The sequence below is a fragment of the Oncorhynchus tshawytscha genome, linkage group LG12 (genome assembly GCF_018296145.1).
Source record: "Oncorhynchus tshawytscha isolate Ot180627B linkage group LG12, Otsh_v2.0, whole genome shotgun sequence".
NCBI classification, from domain to species: domain Eukaryota; kingdom Metazoa; phylum Chordata; class Actinopteri; order Salmoniformes; family Salmonidae; genus Oncorhynchus; species Oncorhynchus tshawytscha.
Window position 1 is genome coordinate 19,821,010 of NC_056440.1, and position 25,209 is coordinate 19,846,218.

Here is a 25,209-nt window from a genome sequence, read left to right on the forward strand (position 1 = left end):
GTTCGAGCCCAGGCTCTGTCGCAGCCGGCCGCGACCGGGAGGTCCTTGGGGCGACGCACAATTGGCCTAGCGTCGTCTGGGTTAGGGAGGGTTTGGCCGGTAGGGATATCCTTGTCTCATCGCGCACTAGCGACTCCTGTGGCGGGCCGGGCGCAGTGCGCCTTAACCAGGTCACCAGGTGCACTGTATTTCCTCTGACACATTGGTGCGGCTGACTTCCGGGTTGGATGCGCGCTGTGTTAAGAAGCAGTGCGGATTGGTTGGGTTGTGTTTCGGAGGACGCATGGCTTTCGACCTTCATCTTTCCCGAGCCCGTACAGGAGTTGTAGCGATGAGACAAGATAGTAACTACTAACAATTGGATACCACGAAATTGGGGCGAAAAGGGGGTAAAATAAAATTTAAATAAAATAAAAAAACATTTAAAAATGTTGATAAACTATTAGGCTATTTCTTCACATTATAAGCTCAGCAATGCGCACATGGCAGTAGTCTATAAGCGCGAATGTGCCATTAGCAGGAAAACACCATTCTCAAAAGTGACCATAAATGTCATTATGCATGTAAGGCTTTAATAAGGAAGGTGCTTTTTTTTATGGTGAAAATGATCTTCCCCAAACTTGAAACTCATGCATGTTTGTTTGTATGCCAGTTAGGCTCTACACCAGTTGTAAAGCGGACTAATGTGCTTCATTTTGAGAATTTATTTGGCCACTTTAGGTGTGATACAAACCTTATGGGCTATGGGCTAGGCTACATAAGGTGTGCAACTATGATTTTAAAAAGTTGCACAAAAAAGCATGGCTGTTTCTTGCCTTAAACTGGACATCATTCAAAAGTGGAAATCTGTCATTCACAACTGACAAGCTAATAATATCACCCATCACACTATTCTTGATTTAATATTGTCTCTACATATACTAAATAATATATATGTGAAATTTGTTTTTATTTTGAATGGACCATTATCATGCACCTGTCTCAAAACAGGAGCAACAGGAAAAAATACATGAAATTGGGGCGAAAAGGGGGTAAAATAAAATTAAAATAAAAAAAAACATTTAAAAATGTAAGGATGATGCTTTTCCCGTGGTTCATTTTAATGCCAGCCAGGAAGGCTATACTCCTGTTGTAAAGAGAAGCAATGTACTTAATATTAGGAAGGTTGAGAAATAAATATAGTTGGCCTAGCCTATATAAAGCTGATGGGAGACTCCTCTTTTTAACAAAGGCCATCACTCTGTTTTCTCACACAATTGCATATCCTATAGAAATGTTGCACAACATGAGCTGATGAGTCTCATTAAGTGTTTGGTTAGATTTTAGATCACATTTGCATTGATATCAAGAGTGATTAGAGGGACAATAGAGTGCTGAGTACCAGGCAGTTAGAAAGTTTGGTAGGCTACTAATGACCATCAGAAGCATCAGAGCTTGCAGAAGCCTAATTACCGTGACTAAACGGTCACGTGGAATTTGACTGCCTTCATGACTCGTGACCACTGGAGTAGCGGTAATATGGTCACCGTCACAGCCCTAATCACAGTGCATTTTTTACTGATTGAGCAACCAACATCTTTGTCAATGCAGTGAACAGTGACATAACCCAGAGTGACCCTATTCTCAACCATGACATTCTTGAGATGGGTCCTTCCCAGCTTCCCAGCCAACCGGCCTCAGGGCACCTCATTCTTTCATTGTCAACCATGTATCACAGTGCCACCAGATCATTGATAAACCACACACTTTAAAATAGGTAGTAGGCCTACATCTAGTGTACCAATGGGGTAGTTTATATCATTAAAGTAGAGAGATGGTCTCATCTGAGAAGAAAGTATGACTTATGTATTTTTGCTATTATTAGATCCCCAGGGACACAACATACTTTTCTCCCCAGTGTTCTGGAATGGCCTTTGCACTCGCTGTACATAGACTTCTTGTTTTCTTTTGTTCTACTGTATTATTGACTATGTTTTGTTTATTCCATCTGTAACTCTGTGTTTTTGTATGTGTCGAATCGCTATGCTTTATCTTGGCCAGGTCGCAGTTGCAAATGAAAATTTGTTCTCAACTAGCCTACCCGTGAAATAAAATGCATTAAAAAATAATAATTCTCTAGTGTGAGAGACAGCCTTAGTGTCTTCTAAGACGTCAGTATTTTGGGTGTGATCTAAGCATGCGTATAGTGGGTGAGAGAGCCGCCGGGCGGCAAAACTGCTACTGGTAGGGTTCAAGTCTTTATTTGACATGGACAATGAATTGTCTCGGCTATATATGAACAGACTGTGACAGAGTGTGACAACGTAGAAAACAGAAGTGAACTGCTTTATGAAACTCCTAAATAGGAAAATTACAGTGATCATCATCATCATCATCATACAGACCACAAGCTGTTTCAAGCTGACTCATGGGTTTCAGGCAAGCTAAAGGAGAACTAAGTCTTCTAAATAAAAAGCTACAAATAAAAATGTATTAACTTACTGTTACTAATCTCTGTATTGTAATGATAAAGGAAACTGTGGGAACATAGCTTCTACAGAAACTGGTTTAAACTAATGAAAGTGAATTGACAAATATATATTTTCTAACTGTTACCATTGTGTGTGTGTGTGTGTGTGTGTGTGTGTGCTTGCATGCGTGTGTATGTTGGTAGGATGGGAGGTTACAGGAAAAAAGCCAAAGTTATGCAAAAACAATGTTGTTTAAACACCTTCAACACCATTGGTACCTGGTATTTTCCCCTGCATTCTTTCAATTAACCTGGAGTGTGTTTATACAAGTCACTGTGTGCATCCCAAATGTCACTCTATTCCCTCTGTAGAGTACTACATTTGACACTTTATAGGGAACAGGGTGCCATTTGGGACACACACACACTGTAGCAAGTTGTGTGTACACTAGCTATTACAATCAGGAAGTGGCTGTGATACTAATAAGGTGTGGCCTGTGGACGGTAGATAACATGACATGAGCATGCAGCCATGTAACCTATAAAGCCCCCAGTCACTCTCTTCTGTTTCAGCAGCTGTCTGCACGTCGACAATGGCACATAAACATATATTGTGGATCTTTACCCTAACTGCTTCACTCAATCTCTCAGGTAAGTCATTGGATACACCCATCTCCACACAATACAATGCCAGGTTAACTAAACCCCAGCCAGCTATCTTCTCAGTGCACTTTATTCAGACTACTACAGTGACTGTATATAGATTTTCATGGGAGAAAGTAAAACAAGGATTTCTAAAGTGAGGAATAAATATAATATGAGTTGTTTAATACTGAAGCAAAAATATTTAGATGAAGGGGGGCAAAGAATATCTCTACTGTATATGTCTTTCTGAGGGAGTGAAAAAATGTTTTGATTAAATTGGAAGTCTATGTGAGCTTTCAGATTTCCCCATGGATTTGTTAAGTAACAGAATCCGAAATAGCAGCCAAAGTACAATGTGTGTACAAAACATTAGGATGACATAGACTGACCAGGTGAATCCAGCTGAAAGCTATGATCCCTTATTGATGTCACTTGTTAAATCCACTTTAATCAGTGTATATTTCAGTCGAAACTACTTTTCATCCATTTGTTTCTTTCATGGCTTCTGGAAATACAGAAAGTTATGATGAAGACCTGTGGCACCGACAGAGCACTAGACAGTGCTATCAGTTCTACATAGTATAATAGTATAATAGTTACAGTAGTAATTACGGTCAATGAATATGGACAGATAACAGACAAAGAGTACTTTTTGTGAAATTGTGTGGCTGAAACTGGACCACAACAATGCCACATTTCTCAGTTCTCTCACTCCCCTTCTCTCTCTTTCTCCTTACCTGATCAGGTGAGGTGAGTATCTGTAAGCCCCTGTAAATACGCTTAGTGATGAAACCTTAACTTAGACTCCTTTTCACAACAACTATTGGGAAACATCATTGTAGTAGTGTTAGTAAGTATTGACATTTGTAATGCAGATTTTGTTGAAAAACATTTCTTAAATTGAAGCAACCCGAATCAAACGAGGAGGGACCTTCCTGAATTTGTCCAATAGAAACTATCATATTGCTCTGTTTGCTTCCGTTTGGTAAACAGTTTCCACAATGAATAAATCCGAGGAATGGTTAGAATGAAAACACAGAGATAATTGCATTCTCTGGTAAATTCCCCATGATTGTCTTGGGCATGGCCAGTATTTCAAAACCTTAGCTCTTCCAATAAGTAGAGACATGGAATGAGACTGTCTCATTTGCTCAGTATTGTTTGTTTTAATGTGAACAGTTCGTTGTAAAACATACAATTAAAAAGCCAGCAAATCATGCAAATTCACTTGAAAATACCCATACGTTTACCAAAATAATAACCTCATCCCACAGCTATTGCGCAAAGGTGGAAGTGACGGGAAAACGAAATGACCAATATAATTACATAATTCCCAATGTTCCTCTGTGGCCCAATCACAAAGCAGTGGATATGTACTGCAATTCAATTGCCATGGTCAAGTACAAATCAAAACAGGCCTGACAGAGAACAAGAAAGGGCATCAAAATAACAAAGCATCTGGATCCATTTGTGTCATACACGAACAAAACATAACAGAGTATAATTATTGCTGGAATGCTCATAGGAGCAGGAGCCTACAGTATGTCCTGTTTCTGTAGAGTGAGGCAGACTGATGTACAAGTACACCCCCTGGACAGAACGCAAGTCTATCGCAGTCTATTATCGTATGCAAGGGTCAAACAGCCTGTGTTCATTGTGTATTTGCGGTATTCATACTGTAGTTTGAAGAAACAATGTGTAAACAATAATGAAATGCATTAAAGTTCCGCACAAAGGTCTCGCTTATTAAAAGATAGGGCCAAGTCAGCAGAAGCTTTCATTACAAGATAGTTGCCGTAGCTCAACCAAAGGTCCAACTATGTTGTTAGTGTACGCACCACACATTAATTTGTCATGGTTTGGTAGACACACAAAATGGAATAACCCATACCCATAATTACAGGGTTGGCTGCACAAGGGACTGAGGGGATGAAGTGGCTGGAAGTTGATGAACAACCAGACGATCAAAATGCAATGTTCAGGAGATCAGGAATTTCAATAGAGTAACTTATATAAGGAAAGCCGGGATTGTGCTGCTGCAGTTCAAGGGCAAAACACTGCTATACTGCCACCTGACTGTTCCTTACCATTGGACCAGTCAATGCCTGGAGACAAGCAGGTTAACATCATCCTCTCCAGGTTATTATGTTTAGAATAGGTAGGATCAGTGTGGGGATAGACAAAGTGGGTCCATTCTTGAATTTTCTCTCATCTCTCTACCACTCCATCTCTCTCTCTATCGCCCCACAGTGAGTCATGGTCCTCTTGAAGGAGTGAGCGACTATGAGGTGGTCCGACCCATCAGGCTACATTCTCTGCAGAAAAGAGAAACACAAGTAAGTCTTCTCCTGTTCTTCCTTCCTGCACAGGAGCTGTTTTGATGTGAAATACACACTAATACCAAAATATTATTTGTTAACCTGTTCCACCCCAGTCCTAGACAACAGCCAATGAAATTGCAGGGCGCCAAAAACAAATCAACAGAAATCTCATAAATCAAATTTCTCAAACATACAAGTATTAGGCACCATTTAAAGATACAATTCTCATTTATCCAGCCACAGTGTCTGATTAAAAAAATTATTTACAGCGAAAGCTCCTCAAACGATTATGTTAGGTCACCACCAAGCCACAGAAAATCCCAGCCATTTTTCCAGCCAAAGAGAGGAGTCACAAAAAGCACAAATAGAGATCAAATTAATCATTAACCTTTGATGATCTTCATCAGATGACACTCATAGGACTTCATGTTACACAATACAGTATGTTTTGTTCGATAAAGTGCATATTTATATCCAAAAATCTAATTTTACATTGGTGTGTTATATTCAGTAGTTCAAAAACATGCTGTGATTTTGCAGAGAGCCACATGAATTCACAGAAATAGTCATTATAAATGTTGATGAAAATTCAAGTGTTATGCAGGGAACTTTAGATACACTTCTCCTTAATGCAACCGCTGTGTCAGATTTCAAAAATACGGAAAAAGCATAATCTGAGTACGGCGCTCAGAGCCCAAACTAGCCAAAAGGAATATCCGCCATGTTGCGCAGTCAATATTAGTCAGAAATAGCATTATAAATATTCACTTACCTTTGATGATCTTCATCAGAATGCACTCCCAGGAATCGCAGTTCCACAATAAATGTTTGTTTTGTTCGATAATGTCCATCATTTATGTCCAAATAGCTTCTTTTCTTAGGGCGTTTGGTAAACAAATCCAAACTCGCATTCAGGTCTAGTCGGACGAAAAGTTCAAAAAGTTATATTACAGGTCGAAGAAACTTGTCAAACTAAGTATAGAATCAATCTTTAGGATGTTTTTATCATAAGTGTTCAATAATGTTCCAACCGGAGAATTCCATTTTCTGTAGAAAATCAATGGAACGAGAGATACCTCATGTGAACACGCGTGACTGAGAACGAGGGTGCTGCCAGACCCCTTAGTCAAACAGCTCGCATTCGCTCCCACTTCATAGTAGAAGCCTGAAACAACGTTCTAAAGACGGTTGACATCTAGTGGAAGCCTTAGGAAGTGCAAAATAACCCATATCCCACGGTGAATTCGATAGGGGCTGAGTTCAAAAACTACAAACCTCAGATTTCCCACTTCCTGTTTGGATTTTTTCTCAGGTGTTTGCTTGCCATATGAGTTCTGTTATACTCACAGACATAATTCAAACAGTTTTAGAAACGTCAGAGTGCTTTCTATCCAATACTAATAATAATATTAATATATTAGCATCTGGGACTGAGTAGGAGGCAGTTTACTCTGGGCACGCTATTCATCCAAAAGTGAAAATGCTGCCCCCTATCCCAAAGAAGTTTTAACAACTGTGTTTATTGCTTGTAATAAAGTGGTGGAAGACCAACCATGTTAATGTAGTGAGGAGATATTATACTGCATCTAGGGTATCAACTAATCCTAATTCTCTGTAACACTTTGTTTGGATAGTCCATCTGTAGATGCTCTACAAAGTATCTACAGTCTATCAGTAACATTTCAACTAACTATCTATTAACCCTCACCTTAAACTTAACCCTTACCCTAACTGTGACGCCTTGATCTTAGAGAGCCTTTTTATTTATCAATTTGGTTAGGTCAGTGTGTGATTTGGGTGGGCATTCTATGTTTTCTATTTCTTTGTTTTTTTTGCCGGGTATGGTTCCCAATCAGAGGCAGCTGTCTATCGTTGTCTCTGATTGGGTATCATACTTAGGTAGCCTTTTCCCCACCTGTGTTTGTGGGTAATTATTTATTTTCTCTGTGTTTGTTTGTGCGCGCCACGATTGCGTCACGGTCGGTTTCTGGTTATCTGTTGTTTTTTTGGTGTGAAAATGTTGCTTTATTAAAAGATGTGGAATTACATGCACGCTGCGCCTTGGCTCATCTATAACAGGGAGTTTGAAGACCGTGAACGTGACACTAACCCTATCTCTAAACGTAGCAAGCAGTTGCTTATCAACAGAGTTTGTTGATAGTATAGTAAACTATCCATATAAAGTGTGACCTAATTCTCTCCATCAGTCATCCAGACTGGAAACTCTGAAGTATGCAATGAGAGTGGGTGGGAAAGACATTGAGATGCATCTGGAGAAGAATGGGTATGTACTCTAGCAAAAGCCTCCAATCTTTTTCTCAAATGTTAACCTCTCACACAACATCAGTAGAATGATCACCTTCTTCATTCCCCTTAACAAGAACGGTCAGTATGTAGATAACTGTCTTACCAGTGTAATTTTCAGTTCTCCTTTATAATCGCACACTGCATCATTGTCAAGCGTCATTAATGGAATGACACAATTTTGTTTTACCACAGCATGAATTCCTTTGAACATGTAGATGCCTGATGAAATAATGTAAACTTTATTTTGGTTCCCTCAGCGAATTACTCACCAACGACTATAGTGAGACTTACTACACTGAGGATGGTACACCAGTCACCTCTACACCTCGGGATGTGGTAAGTGATTATAACAAACCCTTGATGGGTAGCAGGAGGCTGTGTAGAAGTGTCTTGATTAGAAGGCCCTTAAACCTTTTAATTAATTATCTTCTCCAGGACCACTGCTACTACCACGGCACCATTGTGAATGACAGTGTGTCAACGGTTAGCATGAGCACCTGCGATGGACTCAGGTAGGCAGCCCCACATCTCTACAGCATACACTATAGGTCAAAAGTTTTAGAACACCTACTCATTCAAGGGTTTTTCTTTATTTTTACTATTTTATAATGTTGTAGAATTATAGTGAAGACATCAAAACTATGAAATAACACATGGAATCATGTAGTAACCAAAAAAGTGTTAAACAAATCTAAATATACTTGCGATTCTTCAAATATCCACCCTTTGCCTTGACAGCTTTGCACACTCTTGGCATTCTCTCAAACAGCTTCATGAGGCTTCATTAACAGATGTGCGTTCTTAAAAGCTAATTTGTGGAATTGATTTACTATTTAATGCGTTTGAGCCAATCAGTTTTGTGACAAGGGAGGGGGGATTACAGAAGACAGCCCTATTTGGTAAAATACCAAATCCATAATGCAAGAATAGCTCAAATAAAGCAAAGAAATGACATTACTTTAAGACATGAAGGTTATTCAATATGGAGAATTTCAAGAATTTTAAAAGTTTCTTCAAGTGCAGTTGCAAAAACCATCAAGCGCTATGATGAAACTGGCTCTGGCTCTCATGAGAACCACCACAGAAATGGAAGACCCAGAGTTACCTCTGCTACAGAGGATAGGTTCATTAGTTACCAGCCTCAGAAATTGTAGGCCAAATACATTTTTCAGAGTTCAAGTAACAGACACATCTCATCAACTGTTCAGAGTAGACTGTGTGAATCAGGCCTTCATGGCCAAATTGCTGCAAAGAAACCACTACTAAAGGACACCAATAAGAGGAAGAGACTTGCTTGGGCCAAGAAACACGAACAATGGACATGAGACCGGTGGAAATTTGTCCTTTGGCCTGGAGTCCAACTGGGAGATTTTTGGTTCAAACCACCGTGTCTTTGTGAGATGTAGTGTGGGTGAACGGATCTCCGCATGTGTATTTCCCACCGTAAAGAATGGCGGTGTTCTGGTGTGGGAGTGTCACCAGCAAACCACCATCTGTGAAGTATTCAGAATTCAAGGCACACTTAACCAGCATGGCTACCACAGCATTCTGCAGCGATACGCCATCCCATCTGGTATGGGCTTAGTGAGACATTTGTTTTTCAACAGGAAAATGACCCAACACACCTCCAGGCTGTGTAAGGGCTATTTTACCAAGAAAGAGTGGAGTGCTGCATCAGATGACCTGGTCTCCACAATCCTCCGACCTCAACCAAATTGAGATGGTTTGGGATGAGTCGGACCACAGAGTGAAGGAAAAGCAGCCAACAGGTGCTCAGCATATGTGGGTACTCCTTCAAGACTGTTGGAAAAGCATTCCAGATGAAGCTGGTTTAGAGAATGCCAAGAGTGTGCAAAGCTGTCATCTTGGCAAAGGGAGGCAACTTTGAACAATCTCAAATTTAAAATATATTTTGATTTGTTTGACACTTTCTTTGGTTACTACATGATTCCATATGTTTTATTTAATAGTTTTGATGTGTTTCTATAATGTAGAAAATAGTAAAAATAAAGAAACCCTTTAAGTAGGTGGTCTAAAACTTTTGACTGGTAGTGTAAGTCCACAGTGAAACCTTATTTTATAAACCAAATCAGTTGTCATGTCTTTTTTATTTTAGGGGATATTTCAGAACAGCCGCCCAAAGGTACCTGATTGAGCCTCTGTCAGGGGGGGATGATGGCGATCACGCAGTGCTGAAATACGAGGACCAGAGCTCCAAGCCTGTGATGTGTGGAGTCACCAACACTAGCTGGAATGCAGACTACCCTCCCATAACTAGCAAAAGCCGCTCTCGTGGCTCAGTAAGACATAAATATATTAGAAATTTCCCAATTTAAATATAGTCTGTGGTATCTCACATCAAAACAGAAATAGCAGACCAGGAAATGATGTGTTCTAATGAAGGCCATTGATAGCTGAAATGTCAACCTTTTTAACTTTGAAACATTGAGTTTTTAATGGTAAGCGTAGGTTGCGCCTTTTTCTTTTCAATAATGATCACACTTTTGGGATTGCACCTTAACTCAAGTTGGATGAGCACACTCCACTTCCTTCCTAAAAATAAATTAACCATATATATTACAACAATGGTTTCCTGTTTATTAGGGTCCATCTCTACTTCAACAGCAAAAGTATGTTGAGCTCGTCCTTGTTGCAGACAACCGTGAGGTAAGAACCTGCAGACAAATGTCAGAAACACAAGTCCCACCTTTACCAGAATCAACACAATACACTTGAACATTTCATACTTCAATATTTCATTAACATTATTTAATTGGCCATTACTTGACCTAATTATATTTAGATCAAACCAACCTATCTATAATAAACACAACATGTAATGTTAGTCCCATGTTTCATGAGCTGAAGTAAAAGATCCCAGAAATGTTCCAATGTGCACAAAAACCTTATTTCTCTAAAATGTGGTGCACAAATTTGTTTACATCCCTGTTCATGAGCATTTCTACGTTGCCAAGATAATCCATCCACCTGACAGGTGTGGCATGTCAAGAAGCTGATTAAACAGCATGATCATTACACAGGTGCACCTTGTGCTGGGGGACAATATAATGCCACTCTAAAATGTGCAGTTTTGTTACACAACACAATGCCAGAGATGTCTCAAGTTGAGAGAGCATGCAATTGGAATGCTGACTGCAGGAATAGCCACCAGAGCTGTTGCCAGAGAATTGAATGTTCCTTTCTCTACCTTAAGCCACATCCAACGTTGTTTTAGAAAATGTGGCAGTATGTCCTACCGGCCTCACAACCGCAGACCATGTGTAACCATGCCAGCCCAGGACCTCCACATTTGGCTTCTTCACCTGCAGAATGGTCTGGGATGAGCCAGCCAGACAGCTGATGAAACTGAAGATTTGCACAACCGAAGAAGTTCTGCACAAACTGTCAGAAACCATCTCAGGGAAGCTCATCTGCGTGCTCGTCGTTCTCACCAGGGCCTTGACCTGACTGCCGTTGTAACCAACTTCAGCGGGCAAATACTCACATTCAATGGCCACTGGCACACTGGAGAATTATGCTCTTCACAGATGAATCCAGGTTTCAACTGTACCATGCAGATGGCAGACAGTGTGTATGGCATCGTGTGAGTGGTATGCTGATGTCAATGTTGTGAACAGAGTGCCCCATGGTGGGGTTATGGTATGGGCAGGTATAAGCTACGGACAATGAACACAATTGCATTTTATCAATGGCAATTTGAATGCACAGAGATACCATGAGGAGATCCTGAGGCCCATTGTCATTCCATTCATCCAATGCCATCACCTCATGTTTCAGCATGATAATACCTGGCCCCATGTTGCAAGGATCTGTACACGATTCTTCCATGGCCTGCACATTCACCAGACATTTCACCCATTGATCATGTTTGGGATGTGTTCCAGTTCCCGCCAATATCCAGCAACTTCACACAGCCATTGAAGAAGAGTGGGACAACATTCCACGTGCCACAGTCAACTCTGTGAAGGAGATGTGTCACGCTGCATAAGCCAAATGGTGGTCACACGATACTGACTGGTTTTCTGATCCTAGCCCCTACCTATTTTTAAGGTATCTGTGACCAGCAGATGCATATCTGTATTCCCAGTCATATTAAATCCATAGATTGGGGCCTAATGGATTCATTTCAATTTACTGATTTCCTTAAATTAACTTAGTAAAATCTTACATTGTTGCAAATTGCATTTATATTTTTGTTTAGTATCAGTATCTAATGAGTCAGTAGTGAGTAATGTATTGAAAACAGGATCTCCACTGTTCTCTTGTGAGTGTACTAAAATACGATGCTATTTCAGTACAAGAACATGAAAAGTAACCCCAGAGAGCTGCGTAAGAGGATATTTGAAGTGGTCAACTTTGTCAACATGGTGAGTCAGTCACTGCAAGGTTTGCAGTATTAGCAAACTGCCAGTAAATCCTGTAAGATCCCCAACAGGACTGACAGTAGGTGCTTTTAGCAACAGGTCTATTTACATACACTAGAGTTGCTTTCAATTGTATTGAGTACCACAAAAACAGTCCATGGGAAGTCAGAAGTTAAATGCAATTCCAACTTACTGTGCCGGGGAACAGCGCGGGAAGGTTGGTCATTATGATGGGGGGAACAGCGCGGGAAGGTTGGTCATTATGATGGGGGGGAACAGCGCGGGAAGGTTGGTCATTATGATGGGGGGGAACAGCGGGAAGGTTGGTCATTATGATGGGGGGAACAGCGCGGGAAGGTTGGTCATTATGATGGGGGGAACAGCGGGAAGGTTGGTCATTATGATGGGGGAACAGCGCGGGAAGGTTGGTCATTATGATGGGGGGAACAGCGCGGGAAGGTTGGTCATTATGATGGGGGGGAACAGCGCGGGAAGGTTGGTCATTATGATGGGGGAACAGCGCGGGAAGGTTGGTCATTATGATGGGATGGGGGGAACAGCGCGGGAAGGTTGGTCATTATGATGGGATGGGGGGAACAGCGCGGGAAGGTTGGTCATTATGATGGGATGGGGGAACAGCGGGAAGGTTGGTCATTATGATGGGGGGGAACAGCGCGGGAAGGTTGGTCATTATGATGGGGGGGGAACAGCGCGGGAAGGTTGGTCATTATGATGGGGGGGGAACAGCAGCGGGAAGGTTGGTCATTATGATGGGGGGAACAGCGCGGGAAGGTTGGTCATTATGATGGGGGGGGAACAGCCGGGAAGGTTGGTCATTATGATGGGGGGGGAACAGCGGGAAGGTTGGTCATTATGATGGGGGGGAACAGCGCGGGAAGGTTGGTCATTATGATGGGGGGGAACAGCGCGGGAAGGTTGGTCATTATGATGGGGGGGGAACAGCGCGGGAAGGTTGGTCATTATGATGGGGGGGAATTTGAGACTAAATATCTAAAGGACCATATTAAACAGGCTTTCCAAACGTGGATCTGTTGTAGACCCACTTTCTCCAGTTTACCTCATGTCAAAATAAGTTACCCACAAGTTTAATATGTTATTCAACAAATGGCACATGTGCAGGACTTGCTTTGACATGAGGTGAAGCACAGAGAAAATGGGTCTACAACAGATCCACGTTTGGAAAGTCTGTTTAATAATACAATTCAAAGCAACACTGTTGCATGTAAATAGACCTGCGTCGCTAAAAGCACCTAGACAGGAGGAGCATGTACCTGCTGTCTGGTCACCCAACACCTCCATGTTAAAATTTCTCACCTTTTTTGTCTTCTGCCTCTGCTTGTACAGTACTTGTTTTCTTCTCTGCCTTGTGAAGGTCATTCAACTGAAACCTCACTATATTTTAACCCTATTAGTCGTGAGACTGCAGCAAAAACGCCTATATTTAGCTGACCTTCATTTATCTGCATGTCCAGCCCCTATTTTTAAATCGCATCAAATACAATTTGATTTGTCATATTCCGTGAAATGCATACTTACAAGCCTTTAACCAACGATGCAGTTCAAGAAATAGACTTAAGAAAATATTTACCTCATAAACTAGTTGATTTTAAAAAAGTAACAGAAGAAAATTGCATGACAATGAAACGGTACCGAGTCAGTGTGCGGGGGTACAGGTTAGTTGAGGTCATTTGTATAGTGACTATGCATACAGGTGAAGTCGGAAGTGTCCATACACTTAGGTTGGACTCAAACTCGTTTTTCAACCACTCCACAAATTTCTTGTAAACAAACTATAGTTTTGGCAAGTTGGTTAGGACATCTATCAGAAGTTTACATACGCAAAGTTGACTGCCTAAACATCTTGGAAAATTCTGATAGGCTAATTGACATCATTTGAGTCAATTGGAGGTGTACCTGTGGATGTATTTCAAGGCCTACCTTCAAACTCAGTGCCTCCTTGCTTAACATCATGGGGAAATCAGCCAAGACCTCAAAAAAAATAAATTGTAGGCCTCCAACTGCTTCATCCTTGGGAGCAATTTCCAAACACCTGAAGGTACCACATTCATCTGTACAAACAATAGTATGCAAGTATAAACACTATGGACCATGCAGTCATCATACCGCTGAGGAGAAGCATTCTGTCTCCTAGAGATTAATGTACTTTGGTGTGAAAAGTGCAAATCAGTCCCAGAACAGCAAAGGACCTTGAAGATGCTGGAGGAAACCGGTACAAACGTTTCTATATACACAGTAAAACGAGTCCTATATCGACATAACCTGAAAGGCCGCTCAGCAAGGAAGAAGCCACTGCTCCAAAACCGCCATTAAAAAATCCAGACTACGGTTTGCAACTGCACATGGGGACAAAGATCATACTTTTTGGAGAAATGTCCTCTGGTCTGATGAAACAAAAGTAGAACTGTTTGGCCATAATGACCATCGTTATGTTTGGAGGAAGGAGGCTTGCAAGCCAAAGAACACCATCCCAACTGTGAAGCATGGTTGTGGCAGCATCATGTTGTGGGGGTGCTTTGCTGCAGGAGGGACTGGTGCACTTCACAAAATAGATGGTTTCATGAGAAAAGAAAATTGTGGATATATTGAAGCAACATCTCAAGACATAAGTCAGGAAGTTAAAGCTTAGTTGCAAATGGGTCTTCCAAATGGACAATGACCCCAAGCATACCTTCCAAAGTTGTGAAAAATGTCTTAAGGACAACAAAGTCAAGGTATTGGAGTGGCCATCACAAAGCCCTGACCTGAATTAGTGGGCAGAACTGAAAAAGCGTGTGCGAGCAAGGAGGCCTTCAAACCTGACTCGGTTACACCAGCTCTGTCAGGAGGAATGGGCCAAAATTCACCCAACTTATTGTGGGAAGCTTGTGGAAGGCTACCCAAAATGTTTGACCCAAGTTAAACAATTTAAAGGCAATACACAAATTAGTATTTGGTAGTATATAAACTTCTGACCCACTGGGAATGTGATGAAAGAAATAGAAGCTGAACTAAATCATTCTCTCTACTATTATTCTGACATTTCACATTCTTAAAATAAAGTGGTGATCCTAACTGACCTAAGACCAATAATGTTTTACAAGGATTAAGTGTCAGGAATTGTGAAACTGAGTTTAAATGTATGTAAACTTCCGACTTCAACTGTAGATAATAAACAGCGACTGTTCGGCAGTCTTATGGATTGGGTGTAGAAGCTGTTAAGGAGCCTTTTGGTCCTAGACCTGGAGCTCCGGTACCGCTTGCCGTGCGGTAGCAGAGAGAACAGTCTGACTAAGGTGGCTGGAGTCTTTGGCAATTTTTAGGGCCAGTGATGTACTGGGCCGTACGCATTAACACTAGCGCCTTAAGGTCAGATGCCCAGCAGTTGCCTTACCAGGCGGTGATGCAACCATTCCGGATGCTCTCGGTGGTGCACAATTTAGTGTTTTTACCATTTTTCTTTTCAGGACAACCAAGTAGAACACAAAACAATTTGACAAACAATTGCATTCAAGTTTTTATGACATGTCAAAAATAGTCAGCCAAAGCAAAAAATGTAGTAAGTCATTGAAAATAAATTGTTTGCGCAGTGGGAAATGAATATCCAACTAGTCAGTGACTGCAACTGTGAGTATATTACAGTATGATTTTCTATATAGAGCAACACCTTTGTGGCTTGTGAGTGTCATAGAGCAAAACATGTTCATGTGAGTCTGATTTTTCCTAGATATACTTTAATATTTTGTAGGTCAAGCTAAAAAAAAATATATTAAAAAAAAGTGCTGAGCCACACCACCTTATCTCAACACCGCTCTAGCTCAGCCCCTGTTAATCGCACAGACTCATTGATTGCAGAAATAGGCTAATCCAATTGTATAACCCAGAAGTCTAGCTCAAACACAGCGTTTTTTTATAGGGCTAGAAGGCATCATGGTGGGACTGTAGGAGTTAATTGTTATCCAATGAACTGTTAAGGCCGGTTTCTAGGACACAGATTAAGCCTAGACAAAGGACAAAAAGGTTCTCCGTTGGGTTTACTTATCTACATTTTGTTTTAGTCCAGGACTATTCCTAATCTGTGTCTTTGTAAAATACTCCTGCTTGTTTTAATTGGGAGTCTCACCTCACCATGCAATTAATCTGCCTGCAGGTATACAAGCCCCTCAACACCTTCATTGCCTTGGTTGGTCTGGAGGTGTGGACAGACAATGATAAGATATCAGTGACCGCCCCTGCTGGTGCCACCCTGGATGCCTTTACCAAGTGGAGGAACAGCGACCTGGTCAACACCAAGCGTCATGACAACGCACACCTCATCAGGTAGGTCCACGACGTACACAAGTTATTAGGAAGGCCCCAACGCACACTTCATCAGGTAGGCCTGGACACGTGGGCTACAATGCACACTTAATCCGCTAACTAAAAGAAATTGAATTGTTCATCTAAAGTGCCTCACCTCTATCTCTGATTAAACACATCTGTGAGGGTCTCTTTGTTTGATTTTGAGTACAAGATAAACTGGGTGGCTTGAGCCCTGAATGCTGATTGGCTGACAGCTGTGGTATATCAGACCGTATACCACGGGTATGACACAACCTGTTTTTACTGCTCTAATTACATTGGGAACCCGTTTATAATAGCTATAACACACCTCGGGTTTGTAGTATAAGGCCTATATGCCACGGCTAAGGGCTGTATCCAGGCACTCCATTGCGTCGCGCTTAAGAACGGCCCTTAGCCGTGGTATATTGGCCATATACCACACCCCCCTCGTGCCTTATTGCTTAAATATAACACATCAAAGATGCAGATAACACAAGAGCGCATACTGGAAGTCCTCCTGTTGACTACATTAAAATGGTGGAAGGCTTTTGAACACTAGAGGCCTCTATCATTCTCTATTGGTGTGCTTGTCAGACAGCTAAATAGGGTCAGGTGACAGTCAGCTGATGGGTCACCTGATAAGGAGGCCATCTTGGTTTGGAACGTTGTTGTTATTGATAGACCCACATTTTAAGAATTCATAACATGAGTATGTAACATGTATGGGTACTTGAGATATATATATGGTTCATATGTTTCTTGTTCCCTGTGTTTCAGTGGCATTGACTTTGAGGGCTCGACGGTGGGTCTGGCCTTCATTGGGACTCTATGTTCAGATCATTCAGTTGGGATTGTGCAGGTAAAGTACATTTCATTAGATCTAGGCTGTGGTTCAAACTCATAAGACACACCCTCGTCCACTTACCATCGCCTTATGCCCTTAGGGGAATCCCCGTCGCCATCTTGGACGGTCCAAATGATTAGCCAAGCAGGGATGTTTGCAACGTAAGCCCCTCAGCCCTTGTTTTTAGTCAAGTGTACAATTATACTCACTCCGGGGCCTGAAACTCCCCATAATTCAATTTGTGACTACTGTACATCCACCAAGAAAAGTCCACAAAATTCAATGGAGAAGTCAACGTACAAGTAAAAACGAATGCAAATAAGTTAGAAATTGTGTTACTGATACACATGATGTGTCTTTTAGAAATAAAACATTTTCCTTTTGAAGTTCCAGCTAGGCAGGCTAACATTAGTTAGCGAATGAATTTGCTAGCTATCATACAGTGTGTATATTAATAATTATATATTTAATATAAGTGCACTCATAATTGACTGTACTGCATATAAAGCACCCACAAGCTACCGGTGGCTGAAAACACAAGTGATGAATTTCCGGCTAAGGGTGGTCCATTTAAAAATAATTCCTTTCTCCCTTGGCCTGCAAGTGTATACTCGTCAGACGTCCTCTGAAGTGTCCATTTGAGGGCTGAGGGTATAGGGTGTGTCTTAAGTGTTTGGACCGTATCCCTACATTTGCCTACACGATGAGCTGCCATTATTTGAATGTGGTAATAGTACCGTATTTGCTTGAGGTATTTCAACTAAATGTTGCTTGATGTGGTATTGCAATAAGCGGACAACAGAGGTTTTACCAAGTTTCCAAGAAGTGATGTTTCCAAAGAGATTGTGTGTTGAATTGCAAGATTACTCATTTTAGAAATACGTATGTGAAATGCAAAAAAACAAATTGTGTGAATGGAGGAAGTAATAACTTCAAATGGTAAATTAGCCAATGAACCAACATGTAGATAATCTAAAAAAGGAAGATCAATTGTAGTTCACTTTAATAGTGAAACAGTAACTCATACTCTATAGCAATGTAATCACTAACCAATGCATCCATGTCAGTTTCACTGATATAACATCTATTTTACAAGAGAAATATGGTCCAACACATTCAGGTTTACTGAATGTTAACTATGTGTTTTACTACAGGATCACAACCCCAGGGCCATTGCTGTAGGGGCCACATTGGCCCACGAGATGGGCCACAACCTGGGCATGAACCACGATGACTCCAGTGCCTGTACTTGTTCTGGGAATAGTTGTATAATGGCCGGGGCCCTCAGGTAAGGACTGTTTGAGATATGATCTTGTGACTAGATTGGAATGGTGTCAATGATAAACCATCTGAATGATTATGTTGTACAAGGAAGAGGAAACCTCTATTAAAGAACACTTACAGGCCTTGTTCTGTGCCCATAACACACAGCAGCCATATTGCAAAAACATTTACATGGAACATAGCTCATGAGACTGTGTAGCAATAGCACAGTGGTGTTTTATTAAATGAAAACACAGCCTATTTGGGTAACTAAAGTGTTTATTTCAGCTGGGATATCCCAAAGTCATTCAGTAGCTGCAGTAGTGTAAGCTATGACCAGTTTCTGAATAATCGTAACCCTGAGTGTCTGCTGGACAAGCCAGACTACCGGAATGTGGAATCAACCCCAGTGTGTGGCAATGGCTTCCTGGAGACAGGAGAGCAGTGTGATTGTGGCTCCCTGGAGGTGAATGAACCTTTCATTTCCTTACACAACCTTTTTTGTATATTTTCTCCCATTATCCTAGATCAGCAATGCACCATTCAAATCAGACAAGTAATCTGGTTCTCATGAAGTTAATACAAGGATGTCAAGTGATTACAATATATAATTATTCAAAGCTATCTTTTACTAAAATGTTAACTTTTACATTTGATCAGATGCGGTCAAAGATTAGAGTACATTTATTTTTCAACCAGATAAAGACAAACACTTCTGGGAATAAGATTTACGCTTTGTCTGCTCTTGCCTGCTTTCCTTGGCTAGGGGTAAACCTAAGGAATGTATATGACATGCGCAGAACTTTCCTGATAACTGAGGTATCTCCTCCACCGCCCACCTCAGAAAACCTGTGTTTGGGACATTTATTTTCAAATGAGTGTACTGACCTGGCAGTAATGTAATGATGTGATTCAAATTGATAAAATTCAACATGCTTCACATGTTTGTCCATTGTCCATGTCCATGTCCATGCACAGTATGATAGCCATACCTATATGATAAGCAGGCATAAGAAACATTGATTATATTTATCCAGTTTACATTCAAGTCAGAGTTGGAGTTAAGTAGAGTGGTTTAGTCAAGTCAATCTGTCGAGACCTGTTAGTCAGGCTTATAAGACACTATCTTATGTCCCTGTCTTGCTGAACCACTTCTCTTGCCAAGTCTTGTTTGCTTCAGAGACCTGTAATTCCAGTTTCTCTTGATAGCCTACTACAGTACAATGTTTGTTTTACTTAGTGTATTACACCACACTAAGACATACACTAAGGGGTAAATGTGTAGTGTAAAACCACAATATGTAATGGAAGTATACACATACACAGAGGCTTGACTATTTTGAGATACAGTATTTACATACTGGTCTCTTTAAATCATTCTCAAAATGGCTTAATGACATGTGCTGTTATAGGAGTGTACAAACCCATGCTGTAATGCCACCAGCTGCACACTGACTAAGGGCTCAGAGTGTGCTGCAGGAGCGTGCTGTGACAACTGTAAGGTGAGAGCAATAGTGTAAAGTATTTAAGTAAAAATACTTAAAAGTAGTCCTTAAGTTGTTTTTTAGGCTATCTGTACTTTAATTTTCTATTTTTTTTACAACTTTTACTTCACTATATTCCTAAAGAAAATGATGTACTTTTTACTCAATACATTTTCCCTGACACCTAAAAGTACTCGTTGCACTTTGTATGCTTACCAGGACAGAAATGGTATAAATCCACTTATCAAGAGAACATCCCTGGTCATCCATACTTCCTCTGATCTGATGGACTCACTAAACACATGCTTCGTTTGTAAATTATGTTTAAGTTTCAGCACGTGCACCTGGCTATCTGGACTGCGTAATATAAGGAATTTTAAATTATTTCTACTTGTTGTTTGATACTTAAGTATATTTTAGCAATTACATATACTTTTGATACTTAAGTATAGTTAAAACTAAATACGTTTAGTCTTATGCTCTAGAATTTTACTGGGTCATTTTTTTGTTAAGGTATCCTTACTTTTACACAAATAGGACAATTTGAGTACTTTTTCCACCACTGGGAGAGAGCAGACCACAGTTCAACCATGCCTCTGCTCTGGGAAGATCTCAATTGCATACTCTCTCCTCATCTTCTTAAACCCATTGGATGAATAAGCCAGAAGTCCCTCCCCTCTGACCTTCTCCTCCAATGGGTTTTGAGAAAGAGACAAGGAGTTTGCAATTGAAATCTTCCCTCTGTCCACTCTACTTCCTTCTGTGTTCCTTTGATACAAAAGCCCTCTTGTGGACATGCAGCAGACACGCATAACTATGTCAGACTGTTTGACTCAAATGTAAAAGTAAATTAAAGACATTTGACTTTCACTCTCCATTTTATGAAACTTAAAGTAAAGGAATTACTGTAAGGAGAATATTTTTCATAGCATCACAATAATAAAAATGCCATAGTCTTGGATACGTATTGTTAAGAACTTGTCTGGCAAAAGCAGCTTGCTGTGGGTCTGCGTGTCAGACAGGCTAGTTTTGAACTTCTATTTCAGCAAACGGAGTAGATTCAGAGTGCAGTTTCAGCATGACACTTCTTTCACCAAGCTTATAGACTATCTTGCCATACTCATGGCAGTCGGCTGCGGGAAGACTATCACGCTAGTGATACGAAACATAACAACTCTCTCCACAGATCTTGTCCTCATCCAGAGAGTGCAGAATGAAGCATGATGACTGTGACTTGCCAGAATACTGCACAGGGAAATCGTCCGACTGTCCCGAGGACGTCTTCACTGTCAACGGGATTCCCTGTGATGGAGGACGTGGGTACTGCAACAACGGCCAGTGTCCACAGCACCACACCCAGTGTGTGAAAATGTATGGACCATGTAAGTGAAAGCATTTCCTTCCGTCTCAACAACACTGATGCACCTTTCATCTGTTTAGGTGATGTAGGTAGCTCTTCTGGTTCCTATTCTCACATAGCAACCTTACTGTTGCCTGTCATTTTCCATTTGTAGTGTATTAGTGTGAACAGAGGACACACATGGTAGCTTCACTACTACTCTAACGCATTGTGTAACATTGGGCGTTATGCCCTCCTTAGCTGCTGAAACCGCCAGAACGTTCTGCTATGAGCAGAACACCAGAGGACTGTACTACGCCTACTGTAAACGGCCTTCAAAGGACCAGTACATCCCCTGTCAGAGACAGTGAGTCCCGACAAGCAATACCATGCTATTTTAATATACCGTTTTTCCTCCTCAAATTATATTGTTCGTTACTGAAGCAGTGTATCACTGATGTGATTTCCCCGTTCTCCTCTGTAGAGATGTGCAGTGTGGGAAACTCTTCTGCAAGAACGGTAATGACAACCCCAACTATGGTCGCATGGTGAAATTCTCCGACTGCAAAGCCTCATTCTACGATGACACCAGTGATTTTGGACAGGTGGACACTGGGACCAAGTGTAATGATGGAAAGGTGTAGTGTTTTTTTTTGTGGCTTTTCCCAACGAGGCTTCTGTACCTCAAGCTGTGTTTTGGGGAAATTAAATGAGATGTCAGATTTAATGTGGTGAGTGTTATTTTCTCTTAACCCTTGTTCCCATTTCCCCATCTTCTATTCCAAGGTGTGCAGCCAGAATGAATGTGTGGATTTTGAGACGGCCTACGGACCTAGAGTCACCAACTGCTCAGCACTATGTAAAGGACATGCTGTGAGTACAGTGCTTCAAGCAGCCCCTGTCTCTGGTATTTGTGAGCTTGAGGATGACTTCCTTGGCTCTTATAAGGAACATAGGCCATTGACAAATGTCCTCCGTTTCACTCGGTTTGGGGCAGATCTTTCCAGGTCACACCACAAACAATAAAATAGAATTGTAGAAAATCCATTATAATAACGTGTGTGTGTTTCTGTGTTGTGCCACTACAGGTGTGTAATCACAAAATGGAGTGCCAGTGTGAGCCAGGATGGTTACTTCCCGGCTGTGATGCAAAGGATGAACGCTTCACCGGTCTCTCCAGAGGTAGGCCCTTTAGACCTTGCTAAGGACATCCAGAAAATATATATATATATATTTAAAAAAAAAAAACATGGTTTCAGTGGTTAAAAGTGATAATACTTTCCACGTCAATACAATGTTACTAGAGTGTGAGTGTTTTACTACACAGGTGTTTGAACATCATGTAAAGTGTTGCCAAAAGATTAGTCTGTGCTTTCATGTATTCAGCTCATAGACCTTGCCATAACGGTCTCCCTCTCTGTGTGATTGTAGAAGGACTGATTGCCATTGTAGTGACAGTCACTCTGCTGCTCCTGGCTGCTATTGCTGGGGTAGTGGCTGTGTTCCTTAAGAAGAGACAACAGTCCCCCACTCTCCCTAGGTGAGTACACTAGGTGGACCGTATATAAAGACTTCACTGCAACAAGATGACCCTTCTGATGAATTTAAATATACTCTATTACAAGGGAGACCTGGCAATTGAGGTCTTCTGAACTTAATGGGACTTCCAGAATAAATACAGGTTAAATTAATGCAAAATGTCACTGTCTGCTCATCCACCAGCTACCATAACCAGCAGAACACCTATAACGTGTACAACGACCACTATAACAAACGGCCAATCCCCAGCCAAAACAACACTATGCCACAACAGGTAACAGTACCTTTTGATTTATAGAGTATCATCTCAATGTAGGGTTTGGTTGACATCATTATTGTGTTCATGAACTGGACTTGTGCCTATTAGCTTATGCATCTCTTTACAATTTCCAGCCCAAGCGACCAAAGGGTGTTCCGCCCCCACCCCCTCCTGCTGCTAACCAATCACGAGCCCCAGCCCATGACTTCAGGGCCGTACGACAGGTGATGGTTGAGAATATCAGTATCTAGTTATTATGATGGATACATCCTAAACGAATGCAATGGGCTTAAAAAAAAAGAAATTCATTAGATTTCAATATATAGTCCCTTCGGAAAGTATTCAGACCACTTGACTTTTTCAACATTTTGTTATGTTAAACTTATTCTAAAATGGATTGAATACAAACATTTACTCAGCAATCTATACACAATACCAAATGTATTAAAAATAAACAGAAATAGCTCATGTATAGACAACAATAGTTAAAGATGGTTAATTAAATGTTCGGACAAAATTTCTGGCTTAAGTTAAACAATGTAATTTATCTTCCAGGCTTTGAGGCCCCCACCCCCACGGGTCTGATGTCGCCATCGAGAGGAGAAGAAACAGGAGGATCACACAGACCGTACCAAGATCTCAAATGCAGGGCTGCCAGAGCTGAGTGCAGTTAGTGCATTGAGACCTCATGTCTTTAGGATAGTTTTACAGATAGTTGAAGTTTACATACACCTTACCCAAATACATTTAAACTCAGTTTTTTACAATTCCTGACATTTAATCCTAGTAAAAATTCCCTGTCTTAGGTCAATTAGGATAACCACTTTATTTTAAGAATGTGAAAAGTCAGAATAATAGAGATTTATTTCAGATTTAATTTTTTTCATCACATTCCCAGTGGGTCAGAAGTTTACATAGTATTTGGTAGCATTACCTTTAAATCGTTTAACTTGGGTCAAACGTTTCGGGTAGCCTTCCACAATAAGTTGGGTGAATTTTAGCCCATTCCTCCTGACCGAGCTGGTGTAACTGGGTCAGGTTTGTAGGCCTCCTGGCTCGCACAAGCTTTTTCAGTTCTGCCCACATAGGATAGGATTCTATAGGATTGTCAGGGCTTTGTGATGGCCACTCCAATACCTTTTACTTTGTTGTCCTTAAACCATTTTGCCACAACTTTGGAAGTATCCTTGGGGTCGTTGTCCATTTGGAAGATCCATTTGCGACCAAGATTTAACTTCCTGACTGATTTCTTGAATGTTGATTCAATATATCCACAATTTTCCTACCTCATGATGCCATCTAGTTTAAGTGTACCAGTCCCTCATGCAGCAAAGCACCCACAACATGATGCAACCCCCATGCTTCACAGTTGGGATGGTGTTCTTTGACTTGCAAGCCTCTCCCTTTTACCTCCAAATATAACAATGGTCATTATGGCCAAACAGTTCAATTTTTGTTTAATCAGAACAGAGGACATTTCTCCAAAAAGTTAGATATTTTTGTCAATGTGCAGTTGCAAACCGTAGTCTTTTTTTAATGGCGGTTTTGGAGCAGTGGCTTCTTTCTTGCTGAGTGGCCTGTCAAGTTGCCAATATTGGACTTGTTTTGCTCTGGATATAGATACTTTTGTACCCGTTTCCTCCAGCATCTTCACAAGCTCCTTTTCTGTTCTGGGATTGATTTGCACTCTTCACACCAAAGTACGTTCATCTCTAGGAGACAGAACGCGTCCCCTTCCTCAGCGCTATGACGGCTGCGTAGTCCCATGGTGTTTATACTTGTGTACTCTTTTGTACATATGAACATGGTACCCTCAGACGTTTGGAAATTGCTCCCAAGGATGAACCAGACTTGTGGACAACCACTATTTTTTTCTGAGGTCTTGGCTGATTTCTTTTGATGTCCCATGATGTCAAGCAAAGAGGCACTGAGTTTGAAGGTAGGCATTGAAATACATCCACAGGTACACCTCCAATTGAAGCTTCTAAAGCCATGACATAATTTCCCAGAATTTTTACAAGCTGTTTAAAGGC

The 25,209-nt window shown here is 41.0% G+C and overlaps 1 protein-coding gene across 1 annotated transcript; it reads left to right on the forward strand.

Annotated features, from left to right (window-relative positions):
* The first annotated feature begins 2,947 nt into the window (after positions 1 to 2,947).
* LOC112262664 (zinc metalloproteinase-disintegrin-like brevilysin H2a) lies at positions 2,948 to 24,013 on the forward strand. The gene is made up of 22 exons (XM_024438337.2): positions 2,948 to 3,100; positions 5,345 to 5,430; positions 7,623 to 7,699; positions 7,980 to 8,058; positions 8,158 to 8,234; positions 9,839 to 10,022; positions 10,327 to 10,389; positions 12,039 to 12,110; positions 16,276 to 16,445; positions 17,226 to 17,307; positions 18,447 to 18,580; positions 18,844 to 19,021; positions 19,968 to 20,057; positions 21,226 to 21,421; positions 21,640 to 21,745; positions 21,863 to 22,016; positions 22,165 to 22,251; positions 22,467 to 22,560; positions 22,810 to 22,918; positions 23,101 to 23,191; positions 23,311 to 23,400; positions 23,732 to 24,013. The coding sequence occupies exons 1-22, from the start codon at positions 3,043 to 3,045 to the stop codon at positions 23,759 to 23,761; spliced, it is 2,307 nt and encodes a 768-aa protein (XP_024294105.1). The 5' UTR covers positions 2,948 to 3,042; the 3' UTR covers positions 23,762 to 24,013.
* The last annotated feature ends 1,196 nt before the right edge of the window (positions 24,014 to 25,209 follow it).